The sequence below is a fragment of the Lolium perenne genome, chromosome 3, assembly GCF_019359855.2.
Source record: "Lolium perenne isolate Kyuss_39 chromosome 3, Kyuss_2.0, whole genome shotgun sequence".
Classification (NCBI taxonomy): Eukaryota; Viridiplantae; Streptophyta; class Magnoliopsida; order Poales; family Poaceae; genus Lolium; species Lolium perenne.
The window spans coordinates 135,536,786-135,553,086 of record NC_067246.2 but is presented as its reverse complement, the minus strand read 5'-3'; the positions used below and the strand labels follow the sequence as shown (position 1 = coordinate 135,553,086).

The window sequence follows — 16,301 nt, the reverse complement described above, 5'->3', positions numbered from 1 at the left end:
TTCCTGTGTAGGATTTTTGAAACCAAAAACAACACAAAACAGGAACTGGCGCTTCGGCATCTCGTTAATAGGTTAGTGCCGGAAAATGCATATAAATGATGTAAAGTGTGTATAAAACATGTGAGTATTGTCATAAAACTAGCATGGAACATAAGAAATTATGGATACGTTTGAGACGTATCAAGCATCCCCAAGCTTAGTTCCTACTCGCCCTCGAGTAGGTAAACGATAACAAGGATAATTTCTGAAGTGACATGCTATCATAATCTTGATCAATACTATTGTAAAGCATATGAAGTGATTCGAAGCAATTGTAAAGACAATGATTAAACAACTGAATCATATAACAAAGACTTTTCATGAATAGTACTTTCAAGACAAGCATCAATAAGACTTGCATAGGAGTTAACTCACAAAGCAATAACTTCTTAGTAGAAAGTTTTGAAGCAACACAAAGGAAGATATAAGTTTCAGCAATTGCTTTCAACTTCAACATGTATATCTCATGGATAATTGTCAACACAAAGTAATATGATGAATGCAAATAAGCAAGTATGTATGAATCAATGCACACAGTTGACACAAGTGTTTGCTTCTAAGATAGAAAGAAGTAGGTAAACTGACTCAACATAAAGTAGAAGAATGGGCCCTTCGCAGAGGGAAGCATGGATTACTATTTTTGTGCTAGAGCTTTTATTTTGAAAACATAGAAACAATTTTGTCAACGGTAGTAATAATTCATATGTGTTATGCATAAGACATCCTATAAGTTGCAAGCCTCATGCATAGAATACCAATAGTGCTCGCACCTTGTCCTAATTAGCTTGGATTTACATGGATTATCATTGCATAACATATGTTTCAACCAAGTGTCACAAAGGGGTACCTCTATGCCGCCTGAACAAAGGTCCAAGGAGATAAATCGCATTTGATTTCTCGTTTTTGATAGATCTCAACTAAGGACATCCATACCGGGACAACATAGAAAACAGATAATGGACTCCTCTTTAATGCATAAGCATTCAACAATAGATAATATTCTCGTAAGAGATTGAGGATTAGTGTCCAAACTGAAACTTCCACCATGATTCATGGCTTTAGTTAGCGGCCCAATGTTCTTCTCTAACAATATGCATACTCAAACCATTTGATCATGATAAATCACCCTTACTTCAGACAAGACGAACATGCATAGCAACTCACATGATATTCAACAAAAGTGTAAAAGTTGATGGCGTCCCCAGAAACATGGTTACCGCTCAACAAGCAACTTATAAGAAATAAGATACATAGCAACATATTCAATACCACAATAGTTTTTAAGGCTATTTTCCCATGAGCTATATATTGCAAAGACAAGGAATGAAATTTTAAAGGTAGCACTCAAGTAATTTACTTTGGAATGGCAGAGAAATACCACATAGTAGGTAGGTATGGTGGACACAAATGGCATAGGTTTTGGCTCAAGGTTTTGGATGCACGAGAAGAGTTCCCTCTCAGTACAAGGCTTTGGCTAGCAAGGTTGTTTGAAGCAAACACAAGTATGAACAGGTACATCAAAACTTACATAAGAACATATTGCAAGCATTATAAGACTCTACACTGTCTTCTTTGTTGTTCAAACACTTCACCAGAAAATATCTAGACTCTAGAGAGACCAATCATGCAAACCAAACTTCAACAAGCTCTATGGTAGTTTTTCATTAGTAGGTGCAAAGTACATGATGCAAGAGCTTAAACATGATCTATTTGAGCACAACAATTGCTAAGTATCAAATTATTCAAGACAATATACCAATTACCACATGAAGCATTTTCTGTTTCCAACCATATAACAATGAACGAAGCAGTTTCAACCTTCGCCATGAACATTAAAAGTAAAGCTAAGAACACCTGTGTTCGTATGAAACAGCGGAGCGTGTCTTTCTCCCACACAAAGAATACTAGGATCCGAGTTTATTCAAACAACAACAAAAATAAAAACAAACAGACGCTCCAAGTAAAGCACATAAGATGTGACGGAATAAAAATATAGTTTCACTAGAGGTGACCTGATAAGTTGTCGATGAAGAAGGGGATGCCTTGGGCATCCCCAAGCTTAGATGCTTGGGTCTTCTTGAAATATGCAGGGATGAACCACGGGGGCATCCCCAAGCTTAGACTTTTCACTCTTCTTGATCATATTGTATCATCCTCCTCTCTTGATCCTTGAAAACTTCCTCCACACGAAACTCAAAACAAACTCATTAGAGGGTTAGTGCATAATCAAAAATTCACATATTCAGAGGTGACATAATCATTCTTAACACTTCTGGACATTGCCCAAAGCTACTGAAAGTTAATGGAACAAGGAAATCCATTCAACATAGCAAAAGAGGCAATGTGAAATAAAAGGCAGAATCTGTCAAAATAGAACAGTCCGTAAAGACGAATTTTTCAGGGGCACTTAACAGGCTCAGATGAAAAAGCTCAAATTGAATGAAAGTTGCGTACATATCTGAGGATCACGCATTTAAATTGGCAGAGTTTTCTGAGTTACCTACAGAGAGTTCTACTCAAATTCGTGACAGCAAGAAATCTGTTTCTGCGCAGCAATCCAAATCTAGTATCAACCTTACTATCAAAGACTTTACTTGGCACACCAATGCAATAAAATAAAGATAAGGAGAGGTTGCTACAGTAGTAATAAATTCCAAGGCTCAAATATAAAACAAAAGTGCAGAAGTAAAATAATGGGTTGTCTCCCATAAGCGCTTTTCTTTAACGCCTTTCAGCTAGGCGCAGAAAGTGTGAATCAAGTATTATCAAGAGAAGAAGCATCAACATCATAATTTTCCTTACAAACACAACTTGTCGCAGAGGGTACCTTAGATGCTCCATTATCTAAATTTCCCATAGTGGTACTAAGGGCTTTATCAATTTTAGGCTTATAATAATTCTTTGGCTTAGGCACCTTAGAGACATACATGAATTTTTGCTCCTTACCCACATAAGCTTTCTCCTTAAACTTGAGAGAAGAAAAAGTTGAACCCAAGGTTCCCATAGCTTTTTCAAGTTCACCAATCCTATGGGTTTGATTACCATCGATAGCAATAGTTTCTAAGATAGCAATTCTTTCATTAATTCCTCCTACGGATTTATCAAGTTTATCAGTATTATCAAGTACTATTCCCAATTTAGTCTCAACACTTGGAAGATTTTTCTCTATGGCTTCCAACTTTTTCATGACATCCTCAAGAGAGATTTCAATTTTAGCTTCATTAATAGGTGGTATTCCAACTAGACTCTCAATGATGCAACTAGCTTCTAAAGCAGGAGTACCTAGGAAATTTCCCCCCAAAAGAGTATCAAGAACATACCTATTCCAGCTAGATATACCAACATAAAAGTTCCTAAGGAGGATAATAGTGGAGTGTTTCTTAGTGCACCTATGATGAGCATCACTAATTCTATACCAAGCATCTTTAAAACTTTCTCCCCTTGTTACTTAAACGAACGAACTTCAACTTCAGGATTACTCATTTTTAGCAATAGTAAATAAAGCAAACTAAATAAAGTAAAGTAAAACTAGTAACTATTTTTTTTGTGTTTTTAATATAGAGAACGCAAACAAGACAGTAAATAAAATAAAGCAAGTAACTAATTTTTTTGTATTTTTGATATAGAGAAAGCAAACAAAGCAGAAAATAAAGTAAAGTAAAGCAAGACAAAAACAAAGTAAAGATATTGGATGTGAGAGACTCCCCTTGCAGCGTGTCTTGATCTCCCCAGCAACGGCGCCAGAAAAAGAGCTTGGTAACGCGTGAAGCACACGTCCGTTAGGAACCCCAAGAGGAAGGTGTGATGCGTACATCAGCAAGTTTTCCCTCAGTAAGAAACCAAGGTTATCGAACCAGTAGGAGATGAAGGCCACCTGAAGGTTGTTGGCGGAGGAGTGTAGTGCGGCGCAACACCATGGATTCCGGCGCCAACGTGGAACCTGCACAACACAATCAAAATACTTTGCCCCAACTTAACAGTGAGGTTGTCAATCTCACCGGCTTGCTGTAAACAAAGGATTAAACATATGGTATGGAGAATGATGTTTGCTTGTAGAAAACAACAGAGAACAAAGTTTGCAGTAGATTGTATTTCAGATGTAAAAGAATGGACCGGGGTCCACAGTTCACTAGTGGTGTCTCTCCCATAAGATAAATAACATGTTGGGTGAACAAATTACAGTTGGGAAATTGACAAATAAAGATGCACATACATATCATGATGATTACTATGAGATTTAATCAGAGCATTACGGCAAAGTACATAGACCGCTATCCAACATGCATCTATGCCTAAAAAGTCCACCTTCGGGTTAGCATCCGCACCCCTTCCAGTATTAAGTTGCAAACAACAGACAATTGCATTAAGTATGGTGCGTAATGTAATCAACACAAATATACTTAGACAAAGCATTGATGTTTTATCCCTAGTGGCAACATCACATCCACAACCTTAGAACTTTTTTTTGTCACTGTCCCAGATTCAATGGAGGCATGAACCCACTATCGAGCATAAATACTCCCTCTTGGAGTCACAAGTATCAACTTGGCCAGAGCCTCTACTAGCAACGGAGAGCATGCAAGAACATAAACAACACATATATGATAGATTGATAATCAACTTGACATAGTATTCAATATTCATCGGATCCCAACAAACACAACATGTAGCATTACAAATAGATGATCTTGATCATGATAGGCAGCTCACAAGATCTAACATGATAGCACAATGAGGAGAAGACAACCATCTAGCTACTGCTATGGACCCATAGTCCAAGGATGAACTACTCACACATCAATCCGGAGGCGGGCATGATGATGTAGAGCCCTCCGGTGATGATTCCCCTCTCCGGCAGGGTGCCGGAGGCGATCTCCTGAATCCCCCAAGATGGGATTGGTGGCGGCGGCGTCTCTGGAACTTTTTCCGTATCGTGGCTCTCGGTAATAGGGTTTTCGCGACGGAGAGTTTAAGTAGGCGGAAGGGCAGAGTCGCTCGAGGGGCCCACACCATAGGCCGGTGCGGGCCCCTCCTTGGCCGCGCCGCCCTATGGTGTGGCCACCTCGTGGCCCCACTCCGTATCCTCTTCGGTCTTCTGGAAACTCCGTGGAAAAATAAGACCCTGGGCATTAATTTCGTCCAATTCCGAGAATATTTCCCGTGTAGGATTTCTGAAACCAAAAACAGCACAAAACAGGAACTGGCGCTTCGGCATCTCGTTAATAGGTTAGTGCCGGAAAATGCATATAAATGATGTAAAGTGTGTATAAAACATGTGAGTATTTTCATAAAACTAGTATGGAACATAAGAAATTATGGATACGTTTGAGACGTATCAGTTACCACGTCCAACACCACGACCAACTCCAGGTGCTTCATCCTGAAGATCAGGGTCTTCTTCTTCTTATTGTTGTTGTTGTTGTTGTTGTTGTTGTTGTTGTTGTTGTTGTTGTTGTTGTTGTGTGAGATTATCAACAGCTAGTTGCAAAACTTGAAGACTGTGCTGGATATCCGTCATTTGATCTTTCATTGTAGTGACGATCTCATTAGTAGCATCCAGTGTTTGGGAGATCTCCTGAACAGTCCCCCTAAGTTCATCGTCCTGAGTGCGGAATTCACGTCGCATCTCATTACGAAGAGCTTCATACTCCCTCCATGTCATCATATCAGCGGAATTCTTGTTTTTCTGGTTAACAATTTTCTCATCACTAGAAGACATGGTTAGTAGGTTAGTGCACTAAATAAAAAATATATGGTGGTACTCTCACAACTCACTCAAAACTGATAAGAAAAGAAAATCTTACCGCTCCAAAGTGAATTAATGTTGCTTACCACTTGTAGGGACAACTAGTGCACAGATGTAGCGAAGCGAATATCAAGGGTATAAGAACAAATCAGACGACAAAGCATGATATATGTGGGGCTTTAGGTAGGCCACCTATTTGCACCAATAACAAGCTCTAGCGCTGATCGTAGACAACCAATGATACTCACACAAGGCGATAAATGTGGCAATGCAACTATATGGATGAACATGTTGGAATGCACTAGAGAGACGCTAGCAAAGCTCAACGAAACAGGCACAAGATTGCTCAACTACAGGTGCAGAAAAGTAAACTAGGCCTTCACTTGAATCTTACTAGCACTTCACTTTTTCTTTTTGGATTTTCTTTTTGTAACACACGCAGCTATGTAGCTCTTTTTGCTTCTTTTCTATTTTTTTATTTTAGACTCAACTCCTTGATAACACGGCCAACAGAAATTGCAAAGCACCAAAAACCCTAACGAGCAGCCTATCTAGCGGTAAAACTAGTTTCTTCTGGGGAAGTTCCTAGTCACTTATATCGAAAGGCTGTGTCTATGGTTGGGACAAACACACTGTACGCTATGTGGACTCGGAGTAACAAAAACTAGCACTAGATGATAGCGGAAACACAAACCCTAACAATACTAGATGGAAGAAAAAGATACGCAAAAACAACTACGAAAAGCAACTAAAACTCGAAATTAGTACAATCTAAGGCTATGGCAAACCCTAACCCTAACTTTTTATGGCTTTTTCTGGATAGGAAAACACTCACAACTCGACTATGGGGTGGATTGTGGATGGCTTACCGAGGAAACACTGAAATCTGATACCAAGATGATAAGGGGTTGCCCGATCTTCTCAGTAAGCACGGTGGTGATGATGATCACGGGATGAACACAACGGAGATAACTTGACGATGAAGAGGATGATAACTTATATGACGCGATGAAGTCTTTCGATTAGTCCCTATCACCAATGCAACAGCTCTCAACCCTGCAAGATATTCGCAACTCCACACACTTGCGCACGTAGCCGCCGACCACGAAGCGGTAAGTTGCAACCGTCTAATTCCCAATGGAACAACAGATCACACAAGACTTTTAAGGCTATACACCAAATCAATGCAATATAATGTAGAAATTCGATAGAGTTGCAAAGCAATGAACTATGAACTAGGGTTTATCTTAAACATGGTCCAAACCTAATTTGGGGGCGTCCTGGGCACTTATATAGGGGTTCAGGACGACCAGGAGTCAAAAATACACATAGAAAACCGACCCAGATCGGATCTGGTCGAGACAGACTCGGAGTCGGCCGGTCATACGACCGGTCGACTGGGCCTGGGACCGGGCAGGACGGTTGGAACCGGGCCTGGCACCGGGTGGTGACCGGGCTAGGGGTCCAGGCATACTGGATAGTGCCTGGTTGGCACCAGCTGGGGATCCGGTCGGCGCCGGGCTGGGCCGGGCTGGCGCCTGGTCGGACCGGGCCTGAGACCGGGTGCATCGACTTGGCGGCCGGGGTGGGACAAGTTCGCCCGTGACCTCGACCTCGAGCCCGACTGCCAGCTCACCTTCCTCTACGAGGGGGACGGCGAGATGATCGTCAAGGTGTTCGACGACACAGCCTGCCGCAGGCACTACCACACCGACGACTCCGGCTCCGGCACCGATAGTTAGAACGTCGAGTGTTCTTTCTTTGCAGCAAATCTGGCTACGGGCCAGACGAAGCCAGTAGTCGAGGTTTCTGGATGTTCGCATCATCGGTAGAACCAACAAGGGCACCATCTCCTCCCACTGGATTTTCCAGTTTGGGTGATTGGGTGTGCCCTCGAATGTTCTTTCTTGGCAGCGAACATACGGAAATCAACGCAACTGGTTTCCTCATTTTGCAATGTTTTATTTGTGTCCACTATGGTTCAAACTATGTGTTAGTTTGTGTAAACCATGTTCCAAACTATGTGTTAGTTTGTGTAAAATCATGTTTCAAAATGTTATATTTGAAACTATGTTTAAATGAACACTGTGTCATAAAAGGAAAAAAAATGTGTCGCCCCGCTGAAGGAGACCCCAGACGCAAACGTACGCGCGGACAAAAACAGTCATTTTTGCGTCGCAGCGCGACGCAAACGGACGCTCGCGGACATTAAAATGCGTCGCGCCGCTGGAGATGCCCTCACGCGCAGAGGCCGCTAGCTGCTCGGCTGCTCGACCAGCGGTGTCCGCGAAGAGCAAGAGCACCACGACGGACCGAGATCCAGTGCCTTGACTCTATCAAGTCACCAATGAACAGTGATGTGCCTTGACATATTAACCATTGGATTGCAAATGTACATCCACGATTGAGTACTGTAGCATATGTACTGTAGATGGCCCTGTAGCATATTACTGTAGACGAATATCTGTAGCTGATGTACTGTAGACGTGTTCTGTAGCAGAGAACTGTTCATGCGCATCTGACTGTCCATTCTCGATCCAACAGTCAGAAAAGGGGGTCAAGGCATAGTACTGTGGATCTCGGTCCCACCACGACCAGGTGGAGCAGCCCGCCCTCCAGTCAGCCAGCAGTGCTAGCAGTAGCAGCAGGTATTGCCATTTGGCTCCATTTTTTTTTGTGTGTGTTACACTGCCACTGTTTTTGTTTTATTGGAGAGCTCGCGTCTAGAGAGAGAAGGTGGGGAGTTTTGTCTGGGCTGGATCGTTTTGGTTTGGGCCGAGACTTTCCGGCCCGAAACTATCGCAGATTTGCCAAATCGGTCTCAGCTTGCTAAACAAAGCAAGCAAAATAGGTTTCAGGCACACCTCAAGCCAAGGGCTCGAACGCCAGGAGCAGAGAAGCGAGGGCCGAGGGGTCGCCGCCGCCGCCTGAGCAGAAGCCGGAGCCGGAGCTCGTCCCCACGAAGCAACTCTTCTCCCGCAACCCCCGCTTGGATTGGCCCCCTTCTCCTGCTGGTGACAATCCCTAACCTGCTCGCTTCCTCTTTTACGAGTTCTCCTCCGTTCGTTCCTTCGCCGCGAGAGCAATCTAATGGAATCCCTCTTCCTCGGACGAATCCGTCCCAGTATCTTGCGGGTTATTCTTTCCGTATGGTGGAGTGATAGCAGTAGCATTTTATTTCCCCCAAGGTTTCAGGGTTTAATAATTGAACCCATTCCCCACGCTGTGTCCGCCCCTGCTTAGCGTAGCTTGCTGGAACCGATTCATGTCGCTTTTGTGTTCCCAGTCCGTCGGTTCCGGTAATTTCTGCAAGTTTTTAATAAACAACTGGTTCCGTGATGTGGGAGCTCGGGGAATGGTAATCTCCTTTTGATACCGTGGCGGTTTAGGGTTTTGAACTAGTCTCGGCTTTACTGGTACCGTGGTACTGGAATCTTGCAAGGTGGCCATTATTTGCCAAGCCCACACCATTCTTGATGTAGTAATTCTAGTCTAGCGCTGCTGCTGCTCCTATCTGTTCCTGTCTGCATTATAATGTTTTATTTTACCCTAGAGAAACAAGTAATGTTTCTGACGCTCTCCCGCTGCTGCAGTTGGCTCATGTTTCTGATGTGACATGCAGGTCGTCGTATCGAAGAAATATGGAGGAGGTGGAGAATAGCAGCAAGAGGAAATCAGCCGAGCTGGATTCACAAGACAATTCCACTGCTGCTGTTCCGGATGGGCAGCAGCAGCCGCCCCAGCCTGGCTCGGCTGCCAAGCGTCCGAACCTCGCCCGGTCGTGCATCCATGAAGTCGCCGTCCCGAACGGCTACGACTTGGCCAAGGACGAGGCTGTAAATGGGACCCTTTCAAATCCCGTGTTTAACGGGGAGATGGCCAAGACATACCCGTTTCAGCTCGACCCCTTCCAGAGCGTCTCCATCGCGTGCTTGGAGCGCAACGAGTCAATCTTGGTCTCGGCTCACACCTCTGCGGGGAAAACAGCCATTGCTGAGTACGCGATTGCAATGTCCTTCAGAGACAAGCAGAGGGTCATATACACCTCTCCGCTGAAGGCCCTCAGCAATCAGAAGTACAGGGAGCTTAGTCAGGAGTTTTCCGATGTTGGGTTGATGACTGGTGATGTCACGCTTCAGCCAAATGCCACTTGCCTGGTCATGACCACGGAAATCCTCAGGGCCATGCTTTATAGGGGCTCCGAGGTGATCAAGGAGGTTGGTTGGGTTATATTTGATGAGATCCACTACATGAAGGATCGTGAGAGAGGCGTTGTGTGGGAAGAGAGTATTGTCTTCCTCCCCCCTGCCATCAAGATGGTCTTCCTGTCTGCTACCATGTCCAATGCAACCGAGTTTGCTGAGTGGATATGCAACCTGCACAAGCAGCCTTGTCACGTGGTGTACACAGACTTCAGGCCCACACCGTTACAGCACTATGTCTTCCCAATAGGTGGGTCTGGTCTCTACCTCGTAGTGGATGAAAATGGTCAGTTCAGGGAGGATAATTTTCTAAAGCTTCAAGACACATTTGTAAAGCAACCTAGTCAACCAGATGGGAGGAAGGGTGGTGGACCTAAAGCCAGTGGTCGAATAGCAAAAGGCGGAAATGCTTCTGGAACTTCTGACATATACAGAATTGTCAAGGTAGGATGACATGAATTCTGGCCTTATTGTACTTCCTAAATTTACAAACACTAGATGGTTTATGCTTTCTTCAAGGTGCATGCAGTTTGTAAATTTACTAACTACTGTACTACGGAGTAGGTTAGAAAACTAGTCCATGTCTCACTTGTGAATGTTCTATTTGCTGATGTTTTTGTATACTTTGGTTTAATTAATTTCTGCCATATCTCGCTTAATTTTGATTAATGCTAATATGCAGATGATTATGGAGCGCAAGTTTCAACCAGTCATAATTTTCAGCTTTAGCAGAAGAGAATGTGAGCACCATGCGATGTCAATGTCAAAACTTGATTTCAACACTGAAGAAGAAAAGGATAACATTGATCAGGTTTTCCGTAGTGCTATTCTCTGTTTGAGCGAGGAAGATAGAGGTTTACCTGCTATAGAGTTGATGTTGCCTCTTCTTAAACGAGGTATTGCAGTACACCATTCTGGGCTGCTTCCAATAATTAAGGAGCTGGTTGAATTGCTCTTCCAAGAAGGTCTTGTGAAAGCTCTCTTTGCTACTGAGACGGTGTGCCCTTTGACCTGATCATCCCACTTGATCTTAACCTTTTTTGCCCCTTTACATGTTGCATACATCCCCAAAGGGACTTTAGCTGGCAGAGAACTATTGTTTTATACTATCGAGTGTGCATCTTACACTCAGTAGGAGCAGCATTTCATTAATACATGATTGTTTTTTCCAGTTTGCCATGGGGCTGAACATGCCTGCAAAAACAGTTGTCTTCACATCTGTCAAAAAATGGGATGGTGATAGTAACCGTTATATTGGTTCTGGAGAATATATACAGGTAAATCTGATATGAAGTGAAGTCAGGCATATAGGTTTAGTAGGTGAAATAGAATGTACAGGCCCTTCTTACTGTGAATTTGTATTCATTTGTAGATGAGTGGAAGAGCTGGTCGCCGTGGCAAGGATGAACGTGGCATTTGTGTTATAATGATAGATGAGAAGGTAAGGCCCTGCAGTCTTACCTTGCAACTAGCTTTCTTTTTCTTAATGAATTTTAAGAGCACGCCAATCATGCAAGGAGGTTCGGTTTCTTGTTGTTGACTCAAGAAACCTAGTGGACACTTTTAAATAAATTTAATAATTTAATCAAATGCATCCATTCATTTTGCTCTGTTGAAGTTCTCCCAAGAGATATCTTTCCATAGTCATGCTTAACTTTGCTTCTCAATAGTTATTGAAATTTAATTTGTTCGAATCAGCCTCCTTGCACAATAAAAATCAAGGGAATGGCTGCCTAGAAATACCCTTCCCCAGACCCCACAGTGTGTGGGAGCTTTCTGTGTAGGTGTGTCAACATTCATTTTATGCCATTGAGACTGTCATCCAAGACTTTTACTTTGTTCCATATTCATGCTTGAATTGTAAAGACTTATTTTGTAAGCCATGATTCTTGCAACTTAGATACACTATAAGTGTTTGTTTTGTACTCAAGTGCTTCCTTTAGTTTGACTTGTAATAATTGGTCTTAACATGAGTTAGTTTTGCAGATGGAAATGAGTGTTATCAAGGACATGGTGTTAGGTAAACCAGCACCTCTCATCAGTACTTTCCGACTGAGCTACTACACTATTCTGAATTTACTGAGTCGTGCTGAGGGCCAATTTACTGCTGAACATGTCATCCGGAATTCTTTCCACCAGTTTCAGTATGAAAAGGTTTGTTTCAGGACCTTTTGTAGATGCCTCTCCTAACATGTCGCTGGGAATGTAACAGATTAGCTTCCCTTGCTTTTCAGGCATTACCTGAAGTGGTTCAAAAGATTACAAGGTTGGAAAATGAAGCTAGCCTGCTGGACTCCTCTGGAGAGGTATGCTATTTTGATTGCAGTATACATTATTGTTCTTCTGTTTGATTAACAGTCTTAACACTTCTCCCTGTACAGAATGATCTTGCTGAATATCACAAATTAGTGCTTGATATATCTGAACTTGAGAAGAAAATCATGTCTGAGATGATAAGACCAGAAAGAGCTTTGTTATATTTGGTTCCTGGAAGGCTGGTATGTAACTCCATTTCTCATAGGGTCTGTTCTTGCTTGAGGATGAGATGTACATCTTCATCAGTTATAACTCTTGTATTTGACTGTTAAGAAACAGCACTACAGCAAGAATACCGTATCTACTTCTGTTCACCATTTTTTTTAATATTAAATGTTGCTTTGTAATGATTTATGATATGGGTTTTGTAAAATTTACACAAATTCCCTTGTACTGAACAATTTGCATCATGGCAGGTTAAGGTGAGGGATGGTTCAACAGATTGGGGATGGGGTGTTGTTGTAAATGTTGTGAAGAAACCTGCAGCATCTACTACTCTCCCCCCTGCATTAAGTGCATCTCGTGGTAATAACTATATAGTGGATACCTTGCTTCATTGTTCTTCTAGTTCGAATGAGAATGGATCACGTTCAAAGCCATGCCCACCTCGCGCTGGGGAGAAGGGAGAGATGCATGTGGTGAGTTGAAGCTTGTGACAAAGGGTTTTATTTTGGTGGCATATCTTCAGTTCGCTGGACTGTCATTTTATGATGGTCAAAAATTACTTTTAACTTAATGTTGAGGTTTTTGCAGGTGCCTGTACCATTACCTTTAGTATCTGGTCTAAGCAGCGTTAGAATCAACATTCCATCTGATCTACGACCACCTGAAGCAAGACAAAACATACTTTCTGCAGTTCAAGAACTAGGAAAGCGTTACCCCCAAGGGCTTCCAAAGCTACATCCAATTACGGTGAACATTCTTACACGATGACTCTTTTTAAGATGATGTTAAATTTGCATGGCAGAACTTACATAATGTCTTTTTATAACCTGTTTTAGTTTTGCATGGAAAGTATCATTTTCGTTTACTGAGACTGAAAATTGAAAATATGAGAACTCAAATATATCTCGTCAGGATTTAGATGTACCTGAGCCAGCTCTTCAGATGAGATATGGCATATCTGTTTTTCCTCAATACTGTCAAGCTTCATGCACTAACCAACTATTTCAAAAGACCGATCTGATGAAAAGGGCTAGGCAATCCACTTATACACTTCAACAAATACATCATCCATCATGATACACAGGCATAGAAAACAAATGCTATAGCTGAAATACTGATATGATCTTCACCTGTTTATTTATTATATCACATGTTTGCAAAACTCAATGTTCTCTCTTGATCTACCTTATGTTAGCATTTCTTCCTTGGAGCATCATTTCCTAAAATATATCATCTGGGATCCTTAAGCAATCTTTCTGAATCCTTCTGTCATTTTCTACATTTTGAGAATCTGATATTATCTGGTATAATTAATAGGACATGGGTATTGAAGAACCTGATTTAGTTGACGTGGTTCATAAACTTGAGGTTCTCGAGCAGAAACTAGATTCTCACCCACTACATAAGGTATGCCGTGTACCTTTCAATTAAGAAATCTCCAGTGCTTTTTTTACTCAGACCCACTTTTTAATGCTATGTTGTGTCTTAGTCTGATCAAAGTGACCAGCAACTGTCATGGTACCAAAAAAAAGCTGAACTGAATCATGAAATTCAACAACTAAAGTCAAAGATGCGGGATTCACAGGTTGGTTGAATTTTGTGTACTTGATCCTCTTTAAACAGCTTGAATGTGTTCTTACATTCTCCTCCATTCAGCTACAAAAATTTAGAGATGAACTAAAGAACCGGTCTCGCGTTCTGAAAATGCTGGGTCACATTGATGCGGATGGTGTTCTCCAGTTAAAGGGACGTGCTGCCTGCTTAATTGACACTGGGGATGAGCTGCTTATCACTGAACTTATGTTTAATGGTACCTTTTTAATATGATTATGTCTTACGATTTTTTTGTTAAGTTTATATTCAGTGCTGCATTAATTTGTCTATGCGACTAGGTACATTTAATGACCTGGATCATCATCAAGTTGCTTCCGTGGTTAGCTGTTTTGTACCGTGTGAGAAGTCTAGTGAGCAAATACGCCTGAGAAATGAGCTTTCTAAGCCAATGACGCAACTCCAAGAGGCTGCAAGAAAAATAGCTGAGGTGCATACTTGTATCAATCACACTATTTTGCCATCTTCTCAGTCTCTATACTTGGTTGGGTTCTCTGATGTCTTGTTCTTGTTTTAGGTACAACGGGAATGCAAATTGGATGTAAATGTGGAGGAATACGTTGAATCAACTTGTAAACCCTACCTGATGGATGTCATATACTCCTGGTCAAAGGTTGGTCAGCCTATGCAGTTCATGATAGAGATCTCTTTTCCCCGGGTTTTATGGGGAATATCTTATTTCCAATTGTGACATTTGATCTTGTTATGTATAATCTTCCCATCAGATGCAATTTCATTACCCATATGTTGATTTGTGATTATTTTTTCCACACAGGGCTCCACCTTTGGAGAGGTCATAGAAATGACCGACATTTTTGAAGGAAGCATCATACGGCTAGTTAGGAGGTTGGATGAATTTCTGAATCAGGTAGACCAACTGTACCTAGCTCCCTGGATTGCACCATATTCCACCTGTTGCTTCCCGCCATTAGTACCTAAATCACTTGGACAATCAGAACGTTTGCCTTTTATTACATTGTGCTTTTGAATACGAATTTATCTGCCTTTGATTATCCCATTTGGCTCATTTTGCTTTTGGATACAAAATTGTCTGCCTTTGATCATCCTGTTTGGCTTCTATGGAAAATGTCCATTAAAGTTTCAAATGAACATTATTTACTCTCATTGTGGCATGACAAAATATTACGTGCAAGTTGAGAGTCTAGCTGGAATCATTTCGTGACTCAGTGCGCTCAAGAATAGTTTAACCAACTTCAATTGTTTTACTGCGTGATGACACAACTTGCTTGTCAAAGTAAATAAGTGGTATTTATTCACATGTAATGGTGACTTAAGTCCCTGCTGTTACGAGGAAATGTAGTTTGATATGTAAAAAAAGTTTCCTGCTCCTTTATTATCTCCGTATATATGAATTGTGATTGACATCCACTTTATTCTACGCCATTTTATGCATGCCCACCACTTCCTTTGCCTGTTCCAGTGTCTGTAAATAGTTGTCAAAATCAAACTCCGCCTTGTTTTCCTTTTCGAACCAACTGACTGTGTGATTCTGTTTCCAGCTAAAAGCTGCTGCTGAAGCTGTTGGGGAGGTGAACCTTGAGAACAAGTTCGGATTGGCAAGCGAGAGCCTACGCCGGGGTATCATGTTTGCCAACTCGTTGTATCTGTGATGAGTGTAGCTCCAGCAGCTGTAACATATATGTTAGCAGACCAAATCTACCCACCTCTTTATTTTTGACATGGCTTCTAGCCTGGTAACCCTAATCTGTCAGGAGTGTAGGTTGTATCCTGGTAACCCCCTAGGCTGCAGGTGTTCCATCAGAAGATTGAAAGCCATCTGTTATAATACATCAGTTTATCTATGATTCATACATGTACACGTTAGCAGGTGTTGCTAACATTTTTGTGAGCGGTCTGAGTTTGAAATGGTGCGAAAGTTTTATCATACCTGTCCCGTTCTAGACATCATTTTGTTATGACGTGCATTTGGATTTGTTGTTTATCAAGCAGTTCGCTCTAGGTTGCTATGGCGTGTGTTATGAAATCTAGTTGGTCACTGAACCATTAAGCAGCTATATATCTCTTTGCTGTTATGTCTCTGGAGATGATGCAAAGGGTTATAGGGCGTGTATGTTTTATAGTCGCATGTTGTTAATTTTTGCGATAGTTGTTACAATATATTAGCAGCTAGCCCCATTTGTAAGAAAATCATACTTTGGCCTATCACAACTTGATAGAAAAAGGGGCCAAATTTACGTGGG

General features: G+C 41.8%; 1 protein-coding gene across 1 annotated transcript; it reads left to right on the top strand.

The window, feature by feature from the left end:
- Positions 1–8,634: 8,634 nt before the first annotated feature.
- Positions 8,635–15,985, top strand: LOC127342514 (DExH-box ATP-dependent RNA helicase DExH10). The gene is made up of 17 exons (XM_051368477.1): positions 8,635–8,799; positions 9,408–10,431; positions 10,670–10,984; positions 11,160–11,264; positions 11,360–11,428; positions 11,974–12,141; positions 12,222–12,293; positions 12,369–12,485; positions 12,720–12,941; positions 13,057–13,215; positions 13,786–13,875; positions 13,958–14,053; positions 14,125–14,282; positions 14,365–14,509; positions 14,597–14,692; positions 14,855–14,947; positions 15,600–15,985. The coding sequence occupies exons 2-17, from the start codon at positions 9,427–9,429 to the stop codon at positions 15,708–15,710; spliced, it is 3,021 nt and encodes a 1,006-aa protein (XP_051224437.1). The 5' UTR covers positions 8,635–8,799; positions 9,408–9,426; the 3' UTR covers positions 15,711–15,985.
- Positions 15,986–16,301: the final 316 nt, after the last annotated feature.